Source organism: Poeciliopsis prolifica, unplaced genomic scaffold (assembly GCF_027474105.1).
Source record: "Poeciliopsis prolifica strain line A6 unplaced genomic scaffold, Auburn_PproV2 SCAFFOLD022, whole genome shotgun sequence".
Lineage (NCBI taxonomy): Eukaryota > Metazoa > Chordata > Actinopteri > Cyprinodontiformes > Poeciliidae > Poeciliopsis > Poeciliopsis prolifica.
This window is the reverse complement of record NW_026562397.1, coordinates 752,248-769,832: the sequence shown is the minus strand read 5'-3', so window position 1 is coordinate 769,832 and position 17,585 is coordinate 752,248. Positions and strand designations below refer to the sequence as shown.

Here is a 17,585-nt window from a genome sequence, read left to right as displayed (position 1 = left end):
GTTTACTTTTTCAGCTTTAATCACATTTATACTGGAACTTCCTGACAACCTATTACACAGAGCAGAAACCATAGTCGCCTACCAGCCAACCTTCTCCATTTGAGCTGCTCAATAAGTTCCTCCAAAGAATTAGGCAGAAGACTTAAAAGCCACATTGTAGAGTTGGGTACTTGTAAATTATACACTGACAAGCCAAGAAAGCTTGGGCAAATTTATCCTTTCCTCTTGTGACATGGCATGATACTCCTATACCTTTTTCAAACCTCTATGGTATGTAGCACTAAAAAAATACAGCAGGATCTTAACATTCTGTCAAGACTAAGATGTAACTGCAGAATGTTTCCTTGAGCTTCTGGGTCTGTCCTGCTTGGTGAATTATTCTGATAAATGTTGGTTGCCTTGGTTCCTCAGGTTACCTCATAAACTTTGTAGATCACTTTTAAAATCACTGCAATGGAAGCAGTATGTAGTTCTAATAAATACTGACAGGGGTGGGAAGGTCTGAATACAAATTCATGCAGCTCATTTTAGATTTTCATATGTGCAAAATTGTGAAAATAAGATGTCCTTTTTCATGCACTTTATAACTATGCTGTACTCTGTATTGCTCAAACAGAGGAGAGATGTTTTTCTTTTTATTGCTTGACAGTGCTAAAACTCCAGAGTAGACAGAATAAACAGCCCAGGCCCAGTCTGTGACAGGCAGTGGCTTTAAACAGACAAAAACAAGAAGATGAGAGCAAAGACTGAGGAGAGCATTCCCAGGTGGCCGCTTGGCTTCCAGAACAATTCTCCCCAAACCTGATGAGGAAATGAAATGTTCTCCCCATCCCTTCTATCCAATGTGATTAATTCCCTGTAAGATGCTTGCTTTTAGACCCAAGAGAGTCATGATAATGGAGGATTTATTCTGTTAGAATGAATGAAGCTAGTGGAGTAGTGTTGTACATTTTATAATGCTTTTCTTCCTCTCTCTGTTAACTAAATGCCTCACTCTCTCTCTTAGTCTGTCCCTCCTCCTTTCTTCAATGCAAGCAGAATCATTTATCTCTGTTGTTAACTATACACTACTTGATTCACTGTGAACATGGTAAGATGGATATTTTCATATTTCTTCTATAACCTGCTGATGTTGCAACTGTACATCTGTATTTATCCCCTCTGGTGTGATAAGGCCAGCTTAGGGACACATTAGGCGAGGCAGGGTGTTGAGATCAAATGGGATTGTGGAGGATTTCCAGGAACACGGGGTTGTGGCTTTAGTGATGGGAATCCTCTTCGTTTACCCCCCTGAGAGAATGCAAGCACGCACTGTACAATATTCCAGTATTCAGACAGCAGACCACAAAAGGCAGGACCAGTTGTCAGACAACAGAACATACACACATTGCTGCAGGCATTACAGAGGAAGCTTTTTTTAGACATCCACAGAGAAATTGGGATTTTATTTCAGATGAAATTACAATGTAAAGAAAAATACCCTGTCTGGTCTTCTAGGTTAAAACTATGAAGATGACTTTAATTCATACGTTGCAGAACTCTAAGAAATTATTGTTTCTGATCTCTGAAGTCTATTGCTATAAAATCAGACAATGTGTGAGAAATAAACTGTTTGCAAAGGATGTATGCTGGCTATGAAGACAAAACATGTTTTGCAGTGTGAATGAGACTAATTGTAAAATATCCGTAAAAATCCTGACTTCATACCTGCCAGCTTCTCCTTGCAACAGATATTTTTTCTCAGCAATTTATAATCCATCTCTACCTGAGAAGATCCTTGCCCTGCTCCCTCTGCTCTGATGTGTCTTCCTTGACTCTTTGCTCTTTTTATTGTTATCATAAAGATTTCTTTTAAATATGTCAAAAATAAGAGTGAGCACAACTTCTGGATGGAAATGCAAGAGCATTGTGTTTGTCTCTAGCATTAAATAATTAGTAGTTATTAGTGTTCAAGTAGTGCTACTTAAATAAGAGAAACTCAAATAACATATTTTTACTCAAGTAAAAGTAAAAATGATTTGGTAAATAGGTACAGTTTCTCAAGTTCTGAGAAATTGATCATAAACTCTTATTTAATATTTTAAAATTATGTAATCCAACAGAAAAAAAAAACTATTTGCAAATTGTCATTTTAAACACTGAAATAAAATACAAAAATAATACAAATCAATACAAAATAAAACATTAAGGCAGAAGGAACACTTTGCCAAATATGTTTTTCAAAATCATTATGTACATGAAATCAGTTTTTATGGTAGGGAATGTGTACATGTTAGAACAGGGTAATGCTCTTCCAGTGGCAACAAATGGAATTGACTATCAGCCTTACCTGATGGGCGAGCCGCTGAGCAGGATGTTACGGCCTGCGTCATGTTCAGCAAACAGCTAGAGCCAAAAGCCACTGAACCTTTCAGAGTTTTCTTCCAAATAAATGGAGTTAGTAGAGAAATTCAGCTGCATGCAGGTATTGATGACTGATTAATCCATGCCTGTTAACGCTACTGTATGTAACTTTCAGAAACAAAGAAATGTTTTTTTACATATTTGCTAAAACTATTACTATGCTTGTGACGGCATACTATGAGAAGGTGTTGCAAAATCAGTAATTTAAGGCCACAACAATCACACACAAAAAACACATGGCAACATTCTGCAAGGACTGATTTATTTTAACCTTTCAATAATACTGAAACAGTAAAGCGTCTGTTCTTGTCTATGTGTAGCAAATGCCGGAACTGACTGAAAACAGTCAGCAGATGGTTTTCACTTCTATCACTTTTCTCATGTAGGAAACTGTGTTGAAAATATGTGACACAAGAGTTTCCATTTTGTTCCAACAATCTTTCACTACTTACAAAAGTCCTGTGATCACATATTCATATTAGTTCATACATTTCTTTTTTCATGAACAGAAAAGCAGAGTTAAGGCCTTTTCATTCACTGGATTCCTAAGAGAGCTGAATATTGCCGTTTGTGATCCTTCTGCCTAATGGTACGTTTATAACTGTATGACTTTGGAATAAAAGAGGTTTTCATTGTTCTTATATCTGATGAGATTTTCAGAATACATTTTGTTGGAAGAACAGACACCTTGTGTTAGTGTTTCGTAACTATTATAAAAAATCTCAGAAAAAGACAGCTCTTTAAACAGTTTTTGGTCTGTTCTGTGTGTGTGTTTGTGTCATTCATTGCTAAGCTCAGTGGGGGGATTAGTCTTCGTTTTTTCCAGGACATCATGGAATTCCATTTTACCATAATTCCCAGTCAGGACCTTTAGTGGGGATGTTGGGGTGCCACATTGTATATCACTGGTACAGCTTTGTAAATAACTCTAAAGTATTTATTTGTGCTCCAGTAAACAGGGGACAGTACTGGTTCAGACTGGTTTGGATTGGAACACTTCTCCGAAAATAGGGTACGATTAGAGACATAAGGAGAAAAATGACGATGGATGAGAACAATTTTCGTGTGATTGATAAAGGCCTTTGACCCTTTCGCACAACGTTTGATGCTCAGATGACAAGGCAAACATACTCTGTCTCATATAGACATACATGGAGATACTCAGGCGTTGACACACTCAAACCACGTAATTGAATATTGTGCAGAAAGCAAACATTCTCTTGTAAACATATCGTCTATCACCTCAATAGTTTAATCCATATCTTCAGTGCCAAAACGAGATGCACACGCACACACACACACACACACACACACACACACACACACACACACACAAGGCTGCAGCTTGTCAAACAAACAAATGAGGCTGGAGTCCCTGTGAAAGTCATCACCATGACCATCCCAGCGTCATCATCACGTTATCCTGCTTCATTACACAGCAACACAATCCAGCCTGAAATCAATTAGCTGGCCATGCTTGTACCGTGAAGCGTACTCCTCACTCCCTGTCCTGTGCTTTGGTTTGATGAAAACCAATGTCCAACATCCAGACGAGAGGTGCAGCTGTGGAGCTGCCACATCTTTTATTTATTTATCATTTATTATTTTGGAAATGGCAAGAACCTTTGCTTCAGAATTTCCCATTAGGTCCATGGTAACCGATGGGACTTCTACATGGTCAGCTCTCATTCTTCAAGGTCAAGCATGAATTTGAATGCAACTTAATTTCCTTCACTGTTAACTAAGCATTTAGTTTTATTTTAACTTAAGCTGTTGTTATATTTTCAAGTGTTTGTGTGAATATGTTAGTGGATGCTTGTAAGTTCAGATAGACATTTCTTTACTAACTAAAGAGTTTTTAAAAAAGAAAATTTCAAACGTTAATTTTAAAAAACTTACCGGTATACATAACACAAAATTTTTAAACAAAATTTCAATAGTAGAACTTTTGAATGCATTTAATTTTCTGTGTTTTTAGCTGCATCATCTAAATAATGGCATTAATCCAACTGAAATTGAATGCTTGTGGTTAGAGTTAATAATTTTTCTCTAATGTTAAGAAACACATTAAGCTATAAGGTGGCCAGCTGTTTTTATCCTGGTGCTTTAAAACTGCAGTGGGTAATTTATGAAAAACATGCTTTTGTATATTTAAACTATTTCTATGTTGCAACATCTTCACCTCCTTTCAGTGCTGCTTTTGACATCTTCAGAAATACACCCCTCATGTATGTAAGCACATACATGAGTGCGACTGAGTGCATAAGTCTGTCCTCCTGGCTCTGATTGGTCGTTTGTGAATAATCAGTGTATTTCTCCAGATAGCAACAGGACCACAAGCAGAGGAACTTGATTTCTTTTTCATAGATTATTTATCTCATATTATACCATGACAACATGGTTTTTAAAAATATGTAAAACATATTGTTTTTCTTATAAAAGTTACATACTGCAGCTTTAAGTTTGGAATGCTTTTATTTGAAGAATGTTTCTGAAAATGTAAACTCTTTATGAGTCCAGTATGGTGAAGAAATGTAAGATGCAGCACATTTCTCAGCACACATTCCAGTCATATTATAGTGGGAGTTTCTACAGTCAAAGATCATTGTGTGTCACTCTCTACATCAGGTTAACAAATAGCAGGTAAGGGAATCACCCTCACCAATAGCAGGCGGAGACCTCTCTCCATCAGGTCTCATGACAAAATTTTGACCCGACTATATTTAAATGAACAAACTATTCATAATGTCATTTTGTTTCTTAAATCAATGTCCTTCCACACGGCTTCCCTTCGGCTTATCATAAATGTTCTCCTGAGTTTATGCCTGTAAGCATGTTAGGCTGAGCAAAAGCCTCCATGCGTGCCAGTCTGACTGCTGGTTCAGGGAGAGTCTGTGCAGATAGTCAACCAGCTGAGAGAAATCCAGTTCTCTGTTTACTCTATATGTGCTATTGTGAAAACAAGCATGCCGATACAGTAAGTTCCCTAATCACTGTCAGCTGTTTCCTATCGCCGCATTGCATTACTTTTCTCCTCAGCTACTGTGTGAATCTAAAGTTGGCCAGAATAAGTGATGAATTTTCTTATATACACCACACTGTGAGATATGAGTAAGGCATAATAATTTTCATTTTATTTCCTTTGTGTGAATGTATCCAAAACAGCTGAACTGTTATTAACCTCTGACCTCTGTTGGCTTTTACTGTGCTTTGTCTTTCTGAAACCCTTAGCTATGGAAATACAAAAAACAAACTTAATATTGTGAAACTGTGCTGTGTCGACCCAAATGTGTCGTTTTGTAAAAATTAGTTTCTCTTCAGTCCATGTTAACCTATCAGTGTGGAGGCCTTGCAGAAGTTGAGTCCACCTGTGTGGATAAAAAGCTAGTCCTTTTGGCTTTCCGGGTTTCACATTGGGTCAAGTGTCTCTCTTTGTTGTGCGCATTAAAAATCTGTGCTTGTGAAAGGCCTGGTGAGCGGTGTGTGTTTGTGCTCTCTCAGGTGCCTCATCACTGTGTGTTTGCTCACCACTCTCTCTTAGAAACCAACATAATCACCCTTCCAGAAAACACATACACACACAACCAGATTGTGTATTTACTTGATTTGTGTGCAAACATGAGCATGGACATTCTGTACCATCAGTGGACAGAACTGTGGCTTTCAAGCATACGGCACAAGCATTAATCAAAAGCTCAGAAGTCAGATGTTACACATGCCATGTTTGGACATTTACAGTGAGCCACTCAGTGTGTCTGTGCCCCTGTTCCACTAAAGGTGTCCATATTTAGATTTTAGTCATTAAACAGTCCATAAACTTTGTTCTTTTTTTCATTGATAAGTTCAGCTCTTATTCTAAAATTAGTTTATTTCTTTAATTCAACCAAAACAGCTTTATCCCTTATGCCATCGGACTACTAAACTGCAATTAGTTTAATCTTTTATTATATATATTTACATTAATACTTTATTTATTATTGGAGCCTTCCAACAAAATTTCTTTAAATTTCTATATTTTTAAACGTACAACTGTATAACAATAAACTGTCTATGTCTAATAGATTGTGTTATATATTTCAAACAGCATAGTGGGTCATAATTTGGGCAATTCAGGTTTTTAAAATTACAGGAATAAACATTATTTTAATAAATTAAATTTTTTATATGTTGCTATTTCATGCACAAATAAGTTTGACATTTTATTAATTGACCCTTTTTATGTCTAGTTATACATGTTTAAGCCCAAAATTCATACATACATACATACATTTAGATTTCAAATAATTGAAACAAGAAGTTTATTTTGGACGCACATATATATATATATATATATATATATATATATATATATATATATATATATATATATATATATATATATATATATATATAGGTGTGTGTGTATAAGTGTATATGTATATATGTGATATATATGTGTGTATAAGTGTATATATATATATATATATGTTTGTGTATAAGTGTATATGTATATGTGTGGGCGTGTTCAATTTTCACTGAGATTTTCAAATGCTAGTTTTTTATTTTACTAAAGAATAATTTTTTTCTGTATTTCTTGCTTGTTGGTGTTGTTGCATCACACTCATCTATAATTTCTTAGAAATAACAGTAAATATGCCAGGCAGCCATGACTAATTATTGGCTGACATGAGGGAAGTCTTTGGGATTACATGGCTGTAGTCCATTCTAAAGTTTATGGTTTGAACATAAATATTAAGATTAGGCCTTGGCCGCCAGGAAACCTCTGTTTAGGAGCAAGACTGTGACATCATGTATGTGTGAACAGACACATACAAGCCATAGCAGGATCTTCAAGCCTAATGGTGAGCAAGGCACAGCAAATGCCTAATTTGACATGTCTTGAATTAGCCTAGTGGGTGGCATGTTTGTGCGTGTGTGTGAGTAGACTCATCGGCAATTAACAGCATACAGGTTAATGCATCCTCATATTGAAATGCCACGTTTGTGTGTGTTTGCATGGGCATGTGTGTATTGAGTAGTGAGTAAAGTGCCTCGAGGCAGACCCCAGTATCAATAGGGATTACTAACACTTAGTCAACACCACTGAGACTGCAAAAGGAGTAAATGATTTAAAATCACTGGCTTTAATGTAATGAAAGAAAGACCCTCCATGTCAGGAACATGCACACAAATGCACGCACACCCACACACATTCCTACCTATGGGTGATAATCCTGGGAGCTTACATCTCCATTAACACTAACACTGCACCACAAAGCTAGCTACCACTCTGTATTTCCCTGAGGACATCAAAGACACTTTCCCACTTTTCTGACATTCCCAGCTCTCCCCTCTCCCAAACAGACACACATATGCATACACGTACATCTTTCTATCTTAACAAGGACTTTTCATTGACTTTAATTCATTTCTACAGCCGAACCCTGACCATTTTGCTCAACCTAGTAATTACCAGTACATACCTAACTTTAAACCTAATCTAAGCTCATTTCCCACCTTAGTCCTGAAGTTAGCCCCCAACCACAAACAGCGCTAGTTCTTATGGGATCCTGGGTTTAGACCCCATTAGTGGGTCCTCACAATGTAGTAGTTCTTGGAAAAATGGATCTTTCAAGGTGAGAAATGCTAAAAAAAAATTAAAAAAAATACACACCCATGAGGGATGTCAGCATGGGTTCACAGCACAGTCACAGATGTGTGTGGCTGAATGAGTCGAAGGAAGTTGTGAAGTTCTAGCATGGTAATGATACTGTATGTGTCCTCTAGTATGAATAAAGGTCCACTGTATCTACACCACTCAAATATAGCCTGGTTAGTTTGAGATGTTGTGTATCTTAGGTATCTTAGGTTGTGTAGCTTTGTAAGACTTGTCACACTAAATGCTGGGATTTGTGGCACAGCTGTGGATGGCGTACGATTTTAAAATGGTCCCTCATAAACTTGTAACTAAGTGTAGTCCTCGTTGTAGCTGCAACCTGCTTTATGGCCTGTTGGTTGGTGACAGACTAACTGTTTTTGTAGTGCCTGACTTAACACCACCACCTCCGTGTGCTCTCTTCCACACATTGGTTCACACACCATTACATATTGTACAGGCCCTATCGTAAAGATATTAGTTCAGTCAGGCCCCTTGCACTAAAGCCTAATTAAATGAGCACTAAGCGGCCTTCTGCCTCTGAACTCCACAGGTAACCCAGAAACAATGGTATGAGCACTTAGGGATTCTGTCTTTCTTGAGCTAGTTTACATCTTAAATATACTTTTTCTGGACTGGTTGAACTGGTATAGTAGAAGCATAAAATGTTTTAGTTTTAGCTCTGCACAGATAATGTTTTCTGTTGGATAAACCCACAATGTAAATATAGTTTAGATTAAAATCAAGTTGTGAATATGCCTCCATCCCCAGATATCCATATGCATTCATTAATGGTGTGTTTATTAAGTCAGTCACTGAAAGAAAAATTTGAAATAAAAATATTTTACATATTTAGAAATAAAATACTTGAAGGGCAAACAAGGACTGGAAGAAAGTATTTCTAAAAATATTTTTCAAATCATTTCAAACCTCAGATACAGGAATATATCTCTTTTTTTGAATTTCTATTTTTTATTATCTCAAATTAATCAACTCCATAATCTTGGAAAACATTGGAAAGTGTCAATTTTTTTTCACATATAAATGGCATTGTCACATAATAAGATAAGCCATTCCAGATTGTATTCTGGAAGCACATTTGAATATATGCATATGAATATCTGGGGATGGAGGCATATTCACAACTTGATTTTAATCTAAACTATATTTACATTGGTGGGTTTATCCAACAACAAATATTATCTGTACATTACATAATGTTGCTCTGGCGACCTGTGCAGGGTGTACCCCGCCTTTTGCCTGTTGAATGCTGGAACTTGGCATGTTTTTAACAGTTTAGCACCAACCTGTAAGGATATGCGTGCAAGATAATAGATAGACGGATATATGTTTAAGTTTTTCAGGGCCTAGTGGATGGCCACTATTGATCGCAATGGTAACCCTTGCAGTCCTCACATTTATCAGTCAGCTGGTCTCTGACTGGCCTGGCCTGTCTTGTCCCTCGTAGATGATGTCACATCTTGACCTCTGATGATAATGTGGACAATTATTTTACACAGAAATTACTCAAGTGTATGTATTAAAAGTTTAAACAAGAAAACTGTATTAATAAAAAAGTAAGATATTTATGGAGCAAACCAGTTCTCTGAGGGCCCCGATAGGGGACCCTGTGGGTCTGCATAGTCTGACTAGCACTTGAAATGGTTCTGTCTAAGTAATAACAGTGAGGAATCTGTTGAGTGGTTTTGTGAAGTCATGTTTGAACTTCAGTGATTTCTAAACATGTTACAGTCCATATTTCTTTAATTCCTCAATAATTGACAGTGAACACGCTTTATGTTTTTAACAGTTTAGCATAAAACAATGTCCAGATAAATGTAATGAATACATTTTGACAATTTCAAGTCATCCTCAGTGGAAGGTAGTGGGCATGTTTAACTTTAAATATGTTCATAACTACTGAACCAAGCGCTTTCATTGGTAGCTTGAACCTAAAGCTATCAGTGTTGTCCTTCAAACATCCACATTGGTCAAAGCCTGGTGTGATAAACTTAAAGCTCTTCCTAACCTTCCGCCAAGCTGTTATCATCCAGAAAAGCTACCGCAGTCAGAACCTTTGATCTGCCTGGCTCTCAGGCTATCAGCAAGCAGAACACTGACTACAGACTACTGTGTGCGTGTGTGTATGCGTGTGTGTGTGGGGGGGGGGGGGAGGGGGGGGTAGAAGGGGTTGTGCGCCCTCAGGCCTGGCCAATCTCCACTCCGCTGCAGGCCAGTGACAGGTGCTAATGCTGGGGCGAGAGGTTGCACGGGCCTCTGTGCTCCCCACAGTGATAACACTGACCGACCTCCAAAAGCACACAATAACACACACGCTCACACACAGTGGCTTGGCTTACTGATAACTGCACTTCAGAGGCATTCTGTTTGTGTGTGTTGGATTGATTTTTCTAAGGATTCCTCTTCAGTGTCAGCAGGCCTTCCTTCAAAGCCTTCCATGAGAGCCTGTTAGATCTGCGTGTGTGCGTACATGTGTGGCTGTGAGCGTGTGTGTGTGTGTGTGGCTGTGTGTGTGCTTCAAACAGCAACCCTGTCTTTGTCTTGGTATTCATATATCATTAGGTGTTGGATGGCAGTTTATTTAATGATGGGAAACTGGGAAATGTAAAGCTGGAAAATGCAGTGTCGCTGTCCAGCAGTGGCAGACACAGACACACACTGACACTGCAGATGTTAACAGATTCTGGGCTTTCCAGGAAAAAAGAGGATCTGCTCATCCTTGTCTCTACTTTCTCTTTTGATCTCACCCTCCCTGATATTTCTCCCTGCTTGATTCACTGTTTTTTTTGAGTGTGTATTGACTCCAGATAGATGGAAAAACTGTCTGGAGAAAACACAAAAACATCTATCCGAATTTGCTTTGCTAACTTAATAATCTGAGAAAATTCTTTGATTTGTTTTAAGACCTAGAGTGTAGCTTCATCAGAAAAAAGTAAAATATTTATGTAAATTTCATGCTTTTCTTCTGAGGTCATTAAAGTTTAGTCTTTTCTGTTTACATTTTATCCAAATGTTTTCTCAACTGTTTGCAAATTTTTTAGACAAAAATTTCTATCCAGTGGCTAATTTAACAAAATATCACAACTTCTTTTAAATAATGCATCTTCTCTGACTGGGGATCAGCTGATTTTAGTTTGGGGCGATGTCAGCTGAATCATTTATCAGTAATTCCCCATTTTAGAAAGTACAGTCTTTAGCTGCCAAATTAGACAAATTTGAAATACAGAGTTTGCATTAAGCAGATAAGTTTAATTGTTTAATAAAGTTCTTGAGGCAAAAACACTTCCGGGGTTAGTTTTGTCAGTAAATATGCTATAATTTATGAATATTAATTAATTAGATGTTCATAGCTAATAGGCTTGCTAGCCATCCAATAAGCTGGCTATTTGTCGTTTGTGTGGAGCTTTTAGTTGAAGACATGGTTGAGTCCTGCTGTGATGGATGTTATGAAAACAAATTAGAATTAGCATTCTATTTTCTTCAGTTTTCTGAGTTCTTATTTCTAAGGGAATTAAGAACACAGTAGGTTTGGAATGCTCCAGGCCCTCAATGCAGGGCACGGCTGGGGGTGAACTGAGAGGCCAGCAGTATCCCTGGTTCTCTGAACTACATAAGATGATTGTGCTGTTTTTTTCTTTCTATTTTGGAAAACATCAGTTAAAGTTGGAGTCCTGTTTTTTTTTTTTTTTTTTTTTTTTTTTTTTTAATCTAATGCACATAGTTCTTGCTTCAGAATGAGTTTTTAAACCATGTCTTATTGCATGAAATGCTAAGAAATCAAACTTGATATTAGTAGTTACCAGATCTTTGAGCAGAGATAATGCTGGGTGATGTTCATTTCTCAGATTCATATTCCACTTCTGGGAAATAATAGAATTCTGCATTGGCTTTGGCAGAACTTTGCACCAGCAAACAATAAATGTTTTATCAACTTTACACATAATTGTTTTTTTTTATGTAAAATTATGTTTGACAAAAAGGTCATATTTATGTACACAATGGAACTGCTGCTGATTGAAAGAACACCTTAATATAATAGCTGGACTTTGCTTGGTCTTGTCTTGTAAAAAAGTCCCAGCACCTCTATCATTTCATACTGCTAGGAGGCACAGCTACCCAGTAAAATGGACACAGGAACAGAATAAACCAGTTGTTTTAGTGTCTGCATGCCTGGCTTGTCACACACAAACACACAGAGAAGTAGGTTGCAGACTCTCTGGCTCCAACATTCGAGATCCTTCTGATAGCTGAAAACATGGAAGACACAGAGGAGAAAAGATTAAGATGCAGCAGAGGCTTGTGTAGATTTGCTTTTGACAGGCATGAAGATTAGGTTGCACTTAGAAGAGGTCTGGTGTGTGAGCGGCTCCAAAGCAGCTGATCCACTCCGCTGTGGCAAACAAGTGTGCTGTAAATTCATTTCCAACCAGATAATCAGGGGTCAGCAAGTTTGGTTGATTCAACATATAAGAGTGTTTTATTTTCAAAACTGGAATAACTTTTGGCATACTTCTGGCATTGTGTTAGAACATAATTCTAATTTCTTCAGCTTTCCTGTCACCCAGCATTGATCTCTTCCTCAGTAATGTATCTCTGGCTCATTGTGTTGCTGTCACAGCTGACTCAGCAGAGGAAATCTCAGCCAGCAATCATAGAGGTTGTGGGTGTCATTTCATTTCTGCTCCTGATAACACTGAGAAAAATGCTGTTGATGTTGCTGTGTGTCACTGATCCCATTATAATTTACAGAATATCAGTGTGTGCTGCTTTTGCCATTTATGGTTTTGGCTCAACCATGCACTGAATGTTAAGATCACAGTGAGGCTTTATTCTGCTCAATAAAGTAGTGTTGTTGTCTCCTGTCTACGTTTTGCAGAAAGATTTGTGGTAATATGTAAAAAAATTCTCAAACTACAAAAGAAATATAGTAATATGATTACCACTGTGGAGTGTATGTTATGAACATTGTTAGATTAAATTAGAGCATTTATTCCTACTATGATATTTTGTCAGATTAAAAATGTTTTTAAAATCAATCCTGTAAGGATATATTAAACATACTTTTTATTAAGTCCATATTTTTGCTAAAGATGTTTTTTGCTCTGACATTCTTTAAGGAAAGTGCCCTGTCTGTATTGACTGTATGTGGATTATTATGATACATATAAATATAAAGTTTTTTATTTTGCAAGTTGAGTTACTTAAACAAATGAACTGCTCAGTACTATAGTAATTTATAAAATGTGGATATATGGTGTTTATTCACTCTCACTTGTGTGTCTAGTTTATTTTAGCACATTTCAGAAAATACCTAATATTAATATTAGCACAGGTATGCAGACAAATTAATTTCACCCCCAGTAAAAACAGATATGAAGCCTTAAAGATGATGAATCTGTTATTTCAGCAGAATAATCTCACACTGGAACATTTAGTTTGTGTACATTGACTCGGTGAGAGAAAGATTGAGAGAAAGATTTTCATGTTAAGAAACAATGTTTTTGACTAAATTCCTGTCAGCATAGTTATTGGAACCCCTGCTGTGGATATTTTGTACAACCAACATTCATTAACAGTTGGTTGTACTGTGAATGAGCAGCTCTTCCACCTCTCCCATCATAAGGTTGGAGCATACTGAGAAAATGATCTTTGATCAGTTGTCTTGAGACAATCTTCCCAGATGCCTGCAGGTCAGGGGTCACCTCTTCTGTTCCGCTAAGCCGCCATTGGCCTCTGGGATATAGATTTGGGAACTGAGATGGTTATAGCTGAAGGCAGACATTATGTATGATGACGGATTTCTGTGTTGATTTGATCATATGTTCTGGATCGTCATCCTGGTAAAAATAAAATAAACAGTAAAAAATCATTTTCTGTTTTCTGGCAAGGCCACAGGATTATTATTCAACATTTTCTGCAGTTTATAAGAATCCATGAGGTGATGGTTCTTTGTCAGGCTCTGGGCCTGATTGAGTTTGGTTTTGGATTTTGTCATTTCTTTTGTTCCTTAGTTTTCTCTGTTAGTTCTGCTTTTTTCCCCATTCCACTGCAGTTCTTCCTTAGTGATTCTAATTATATTTATTTCTGTTTGTAGTTATTCTTAGTTGCTGTAGTTTTAATATGTTTCTTTAGTCTAGTTATTCTGTAGTGCTGTACTTATTTCCTGTTCCCCTGTGTACTCTCTGTCGCCCCCTGTGCCTCTCTCTCTTTCCCTCTCCTCAGTCTCCTGCTCCCTTCACTCACACCTGTGACCTGTTAGCTCATCAGCCTCGGTCCTCTGTCTCAGCATCCAACCTCTCCAGCTTCTCATTTCAGCCACTCCTGTCCAGATCTTTTCTCTACTCCTGTCACTTCTTCATTCTGCCCTGTGTTCTCCTCATGTCCCCCTTTCTGGTTTTTTCCATGAATTTTTGGTTTTCATGTTTTTACCATGGCTTCCTTTGATTTTTTTAAGTTTATTTTTCCATATTTTTTGTTAAATCGTCGAATTCATTGGCCACATCCGTCGCCTCCACTTGTGTCCTACAACAGCCATCTACACATCTTGACAGCCATCTACACATCTTGACATTCTTGAGTTTTCTAGGAAAGAAACACAAATCCATATATTCATTACTTATATGTCAGTTCCTGGAAGCTGAAGTTGATATAAGCCTCATCTTACTAAGCAGTTTAATAAACTCCATGTTCACGTTAATTATTGTAGGACAGTAATTGTTTCTCCCAAAACATGGCTACCATGTAAGTAGTGTCTGTTGGTTGTTATGGAGACCAGCTAAGTCAAAAATTACAGTTTTAAACTGTTTAGTTTCTTACCATCCTCCTCAAGATCTATGTAGGCAGGTAAATAGTCCATGTTCATTTATACACACCATAAGGGAAATAATGTCTCATAAATTTCTAATTAGTCATAGAAGCTCAGATCAATTTAAAAAGTCTAAAGTTTTAAATAATAATTCAGTTCTAAAGTGACTGTCGGTGTACCAAAATCTTTTCCACATGTAACTGGTATACGCAATCCTTTATTTTTTTTTTCTTAGGATTTTTTTCCTAACTAAGAAACAATTAAATAATAATTCATACATAGCATGATTATTCCTGTTCTGCACTGTAAATTTATAGCAATCAGTGTAACCTTGAGAAAACACATTTTTGTAATTTGCAGGGCAGTTTGATGGGCGCGGTGTCACCCTGCTGGAGGTGTGTGGAAGCTGGCCCGAGAGTTTCGGCGTTCCCAGGCACCATATTGGATCGGCAGACATCAGCGACGAAGGCCTGCGGGAGAGACTCGCCGACGCCATGTCTGAGTCTCCTTCAAGGGACATAGTGGGCTCTGCTACAGGTTGGTAGATGATTCATGCTGTGTAATCACACTCATTCTGAAATGAGCTTTTCATATAAGTATAAGTATTTTGTCTACTTTTTTTAAAAAATCAGGCAAAAGGATACTTCTAATCTTGGCATAATATTCCCCTTCAAGTTATTTAGCTCAGCTGTGGTTTGTTCTGGTAAGTTTTAAGTACATTATTAAATCACCAAGTTAAAATCTAAAATGAAATCAGTCCTAGTAATAATATCACTTCTCTAATTTATATATTAGCAAAAACTAATAACATTTCCAAATATTTTTTTTTAGCTTTTTCTTATTTGCACTTTTCAAGTTACTACTTCATTTATCACAAGAAATATTTAAACCAACCTGATGTTATGTGAAAAAACACTTGTCTTCTTTATTTAATCATACATTTACTACAATTAAGCACATTTTATTGGTTCAGTCTGACTAGCCACACTGCACAGGTCAGTCGTTTGCTGCCTGACCTGTGGAATCAATAAATGACTTAAATTAAACCTTTTTGACTATTTGAATGCCAGGATTCTTGAGTAAAAGAGATTTTTTTAATCTCAATGGGATATTCAATTAATAAAATAAAAGTAAAATAAAAGGCAGCAAGTCCTGGGACTTAATGGTTAATACGAAAAGTAGGAATCATAACAGTATACAGAATATTCTTGATGCGTTCACTGACTCTCATTACTTTTGTCACAAAATTTGTATTTCAGCAACCTGACCAGACAGAACTGTCATATCTTCTCTCTCAGGATCCCAAAAATATGTAAAAAAGTAGAAAAATGGCTCTTTGTTCCATATGAATTTGGGCCCTTCAACAGAAAGAAGGTACTTCCTGTAGGTGAGCAGTGTTATTTTACCTGCTGAGGATTTCCCAGCAGGGCTTTCTGACCATTTCATACACATTAAGAGTTTCATGTGTCATCATATGGTGCTGCTCTTCATCACACATTTCATAATCAATGTTCCCAAAGTCCCTAATTGTCTTGTGACCTCACCATGGCATTACCCAGCAGGCAGTGCAATCAGCTCAGGATGCAGTGATTGATTAGCTCAAACAAAGTGACATGTTCAGCTTGTGTTTGTGTGTTAGAGCTCTTGGTATATCTGCACCCGTCTTGTTTCGATATGAAGCTTCCTGTCTTTGTGTGTCTTTGTGTGTCTTTGTGTGTGTGTGTGAACCAGGTTTTCATATCCTTGGGGGGACCTGTGCATACGTGTGCTCGTGTGCGTGTGTGCAGCAGACATGCCGTTGGCCCTGACGGTCCAAATGGTTAACTCGTTTAGGAAGCAGCAGTGAGCCCCCACCATCCCCCTTCTTAAGTGAACAAGAGCTCCTTTGATTTAAGTGTATGTATGTGCACAATATTGGGAGGGGGACACTTCCACAGAGGCAGCTACAGGAATGGGAAGGGTATTTTGTAGGGAAGTGGGGGTCACAACGCTATAATGGATTTAGCATCGACTATCAGCCCCCCTCCTCAAGCCATATTCTGCTGCCGCTTTCTCCCCCTACACCACATCTTTCTCTCCATATAAGGACTTAACCTTATTTGGACTGTCTTTCTCTTCTCTCTCTTTCTCTTCTCATCACTCTTTTCTACCCCCTCTCATTCCTCTTTTTCTGTTTCTTCATTAGATTAGACGTTGAAGGCTTCTGCTTGCCACCAGTCAGTTGCTCCTTGTTCTCCGCCATCGCATCTAAACCCCTTCTGTCCCCCTCCGCCCCTCTTTAATGTAACACAAAATTCATTACTGATCACATTACATCAAACCTTACACACACGCATGCACACGCACACAATGACACGTCTTTCCTGTGCCTTGAGCCATGATGAAGACATCATCCTCAGGGAATGTGATGGACTTGTTGGTTTGTCCATCCATTCATACAGACACAGAGGCTTCAATCTTTGCTGGTTAATCTAATTGCGCAGCACTTCTGCCTGGGAACATATAGGAAATGTCCCTGTGTCTGCTGTAAGCAGCACAGAGCCATGTGGGACCAGGGCTTGTGGTTTCATTAGACAGGGACATAAATTCAGTTGTCATTATTCATCCTGTTTGCAGAATGAAGGATGGATCGACTCTGTGACAGTACTTGATAACTTGTTAACTGAAGAAATAATCTGGATCTGCATACATAACTCTTGGCTCCATTTTATCCCTAAAGGT

The 17,585-nt window shown here is 37.7% G+C and overlaps 1 protein-coding gene across 3 annotated transcripts in view; it reads left to right on the top strand.

The window, feature by feature from the left end:
- bcas3 (BCAS3 microtubule associated cell migration factor) overlaps window positions 1-17,585 on the top strand; it is a 304,415-nt gene that overhangs the window by 257,294 nt on the left and 29,536 nt on the right. For all 3 annotated transcript variants that reach the window (XM_055045602.1, XM_055045603.1, XM_055045601.1), the window contains one exon: window positions 15,225-15,401. In XM_055045602.1, coding sequence (XP_054901577.1) covers window positions 15,225-15,401 — 177 coding nt within the window. The remainder of the gene's footprint in view (window positions 1-15,224; window positions 15,402-17,585) is intronic.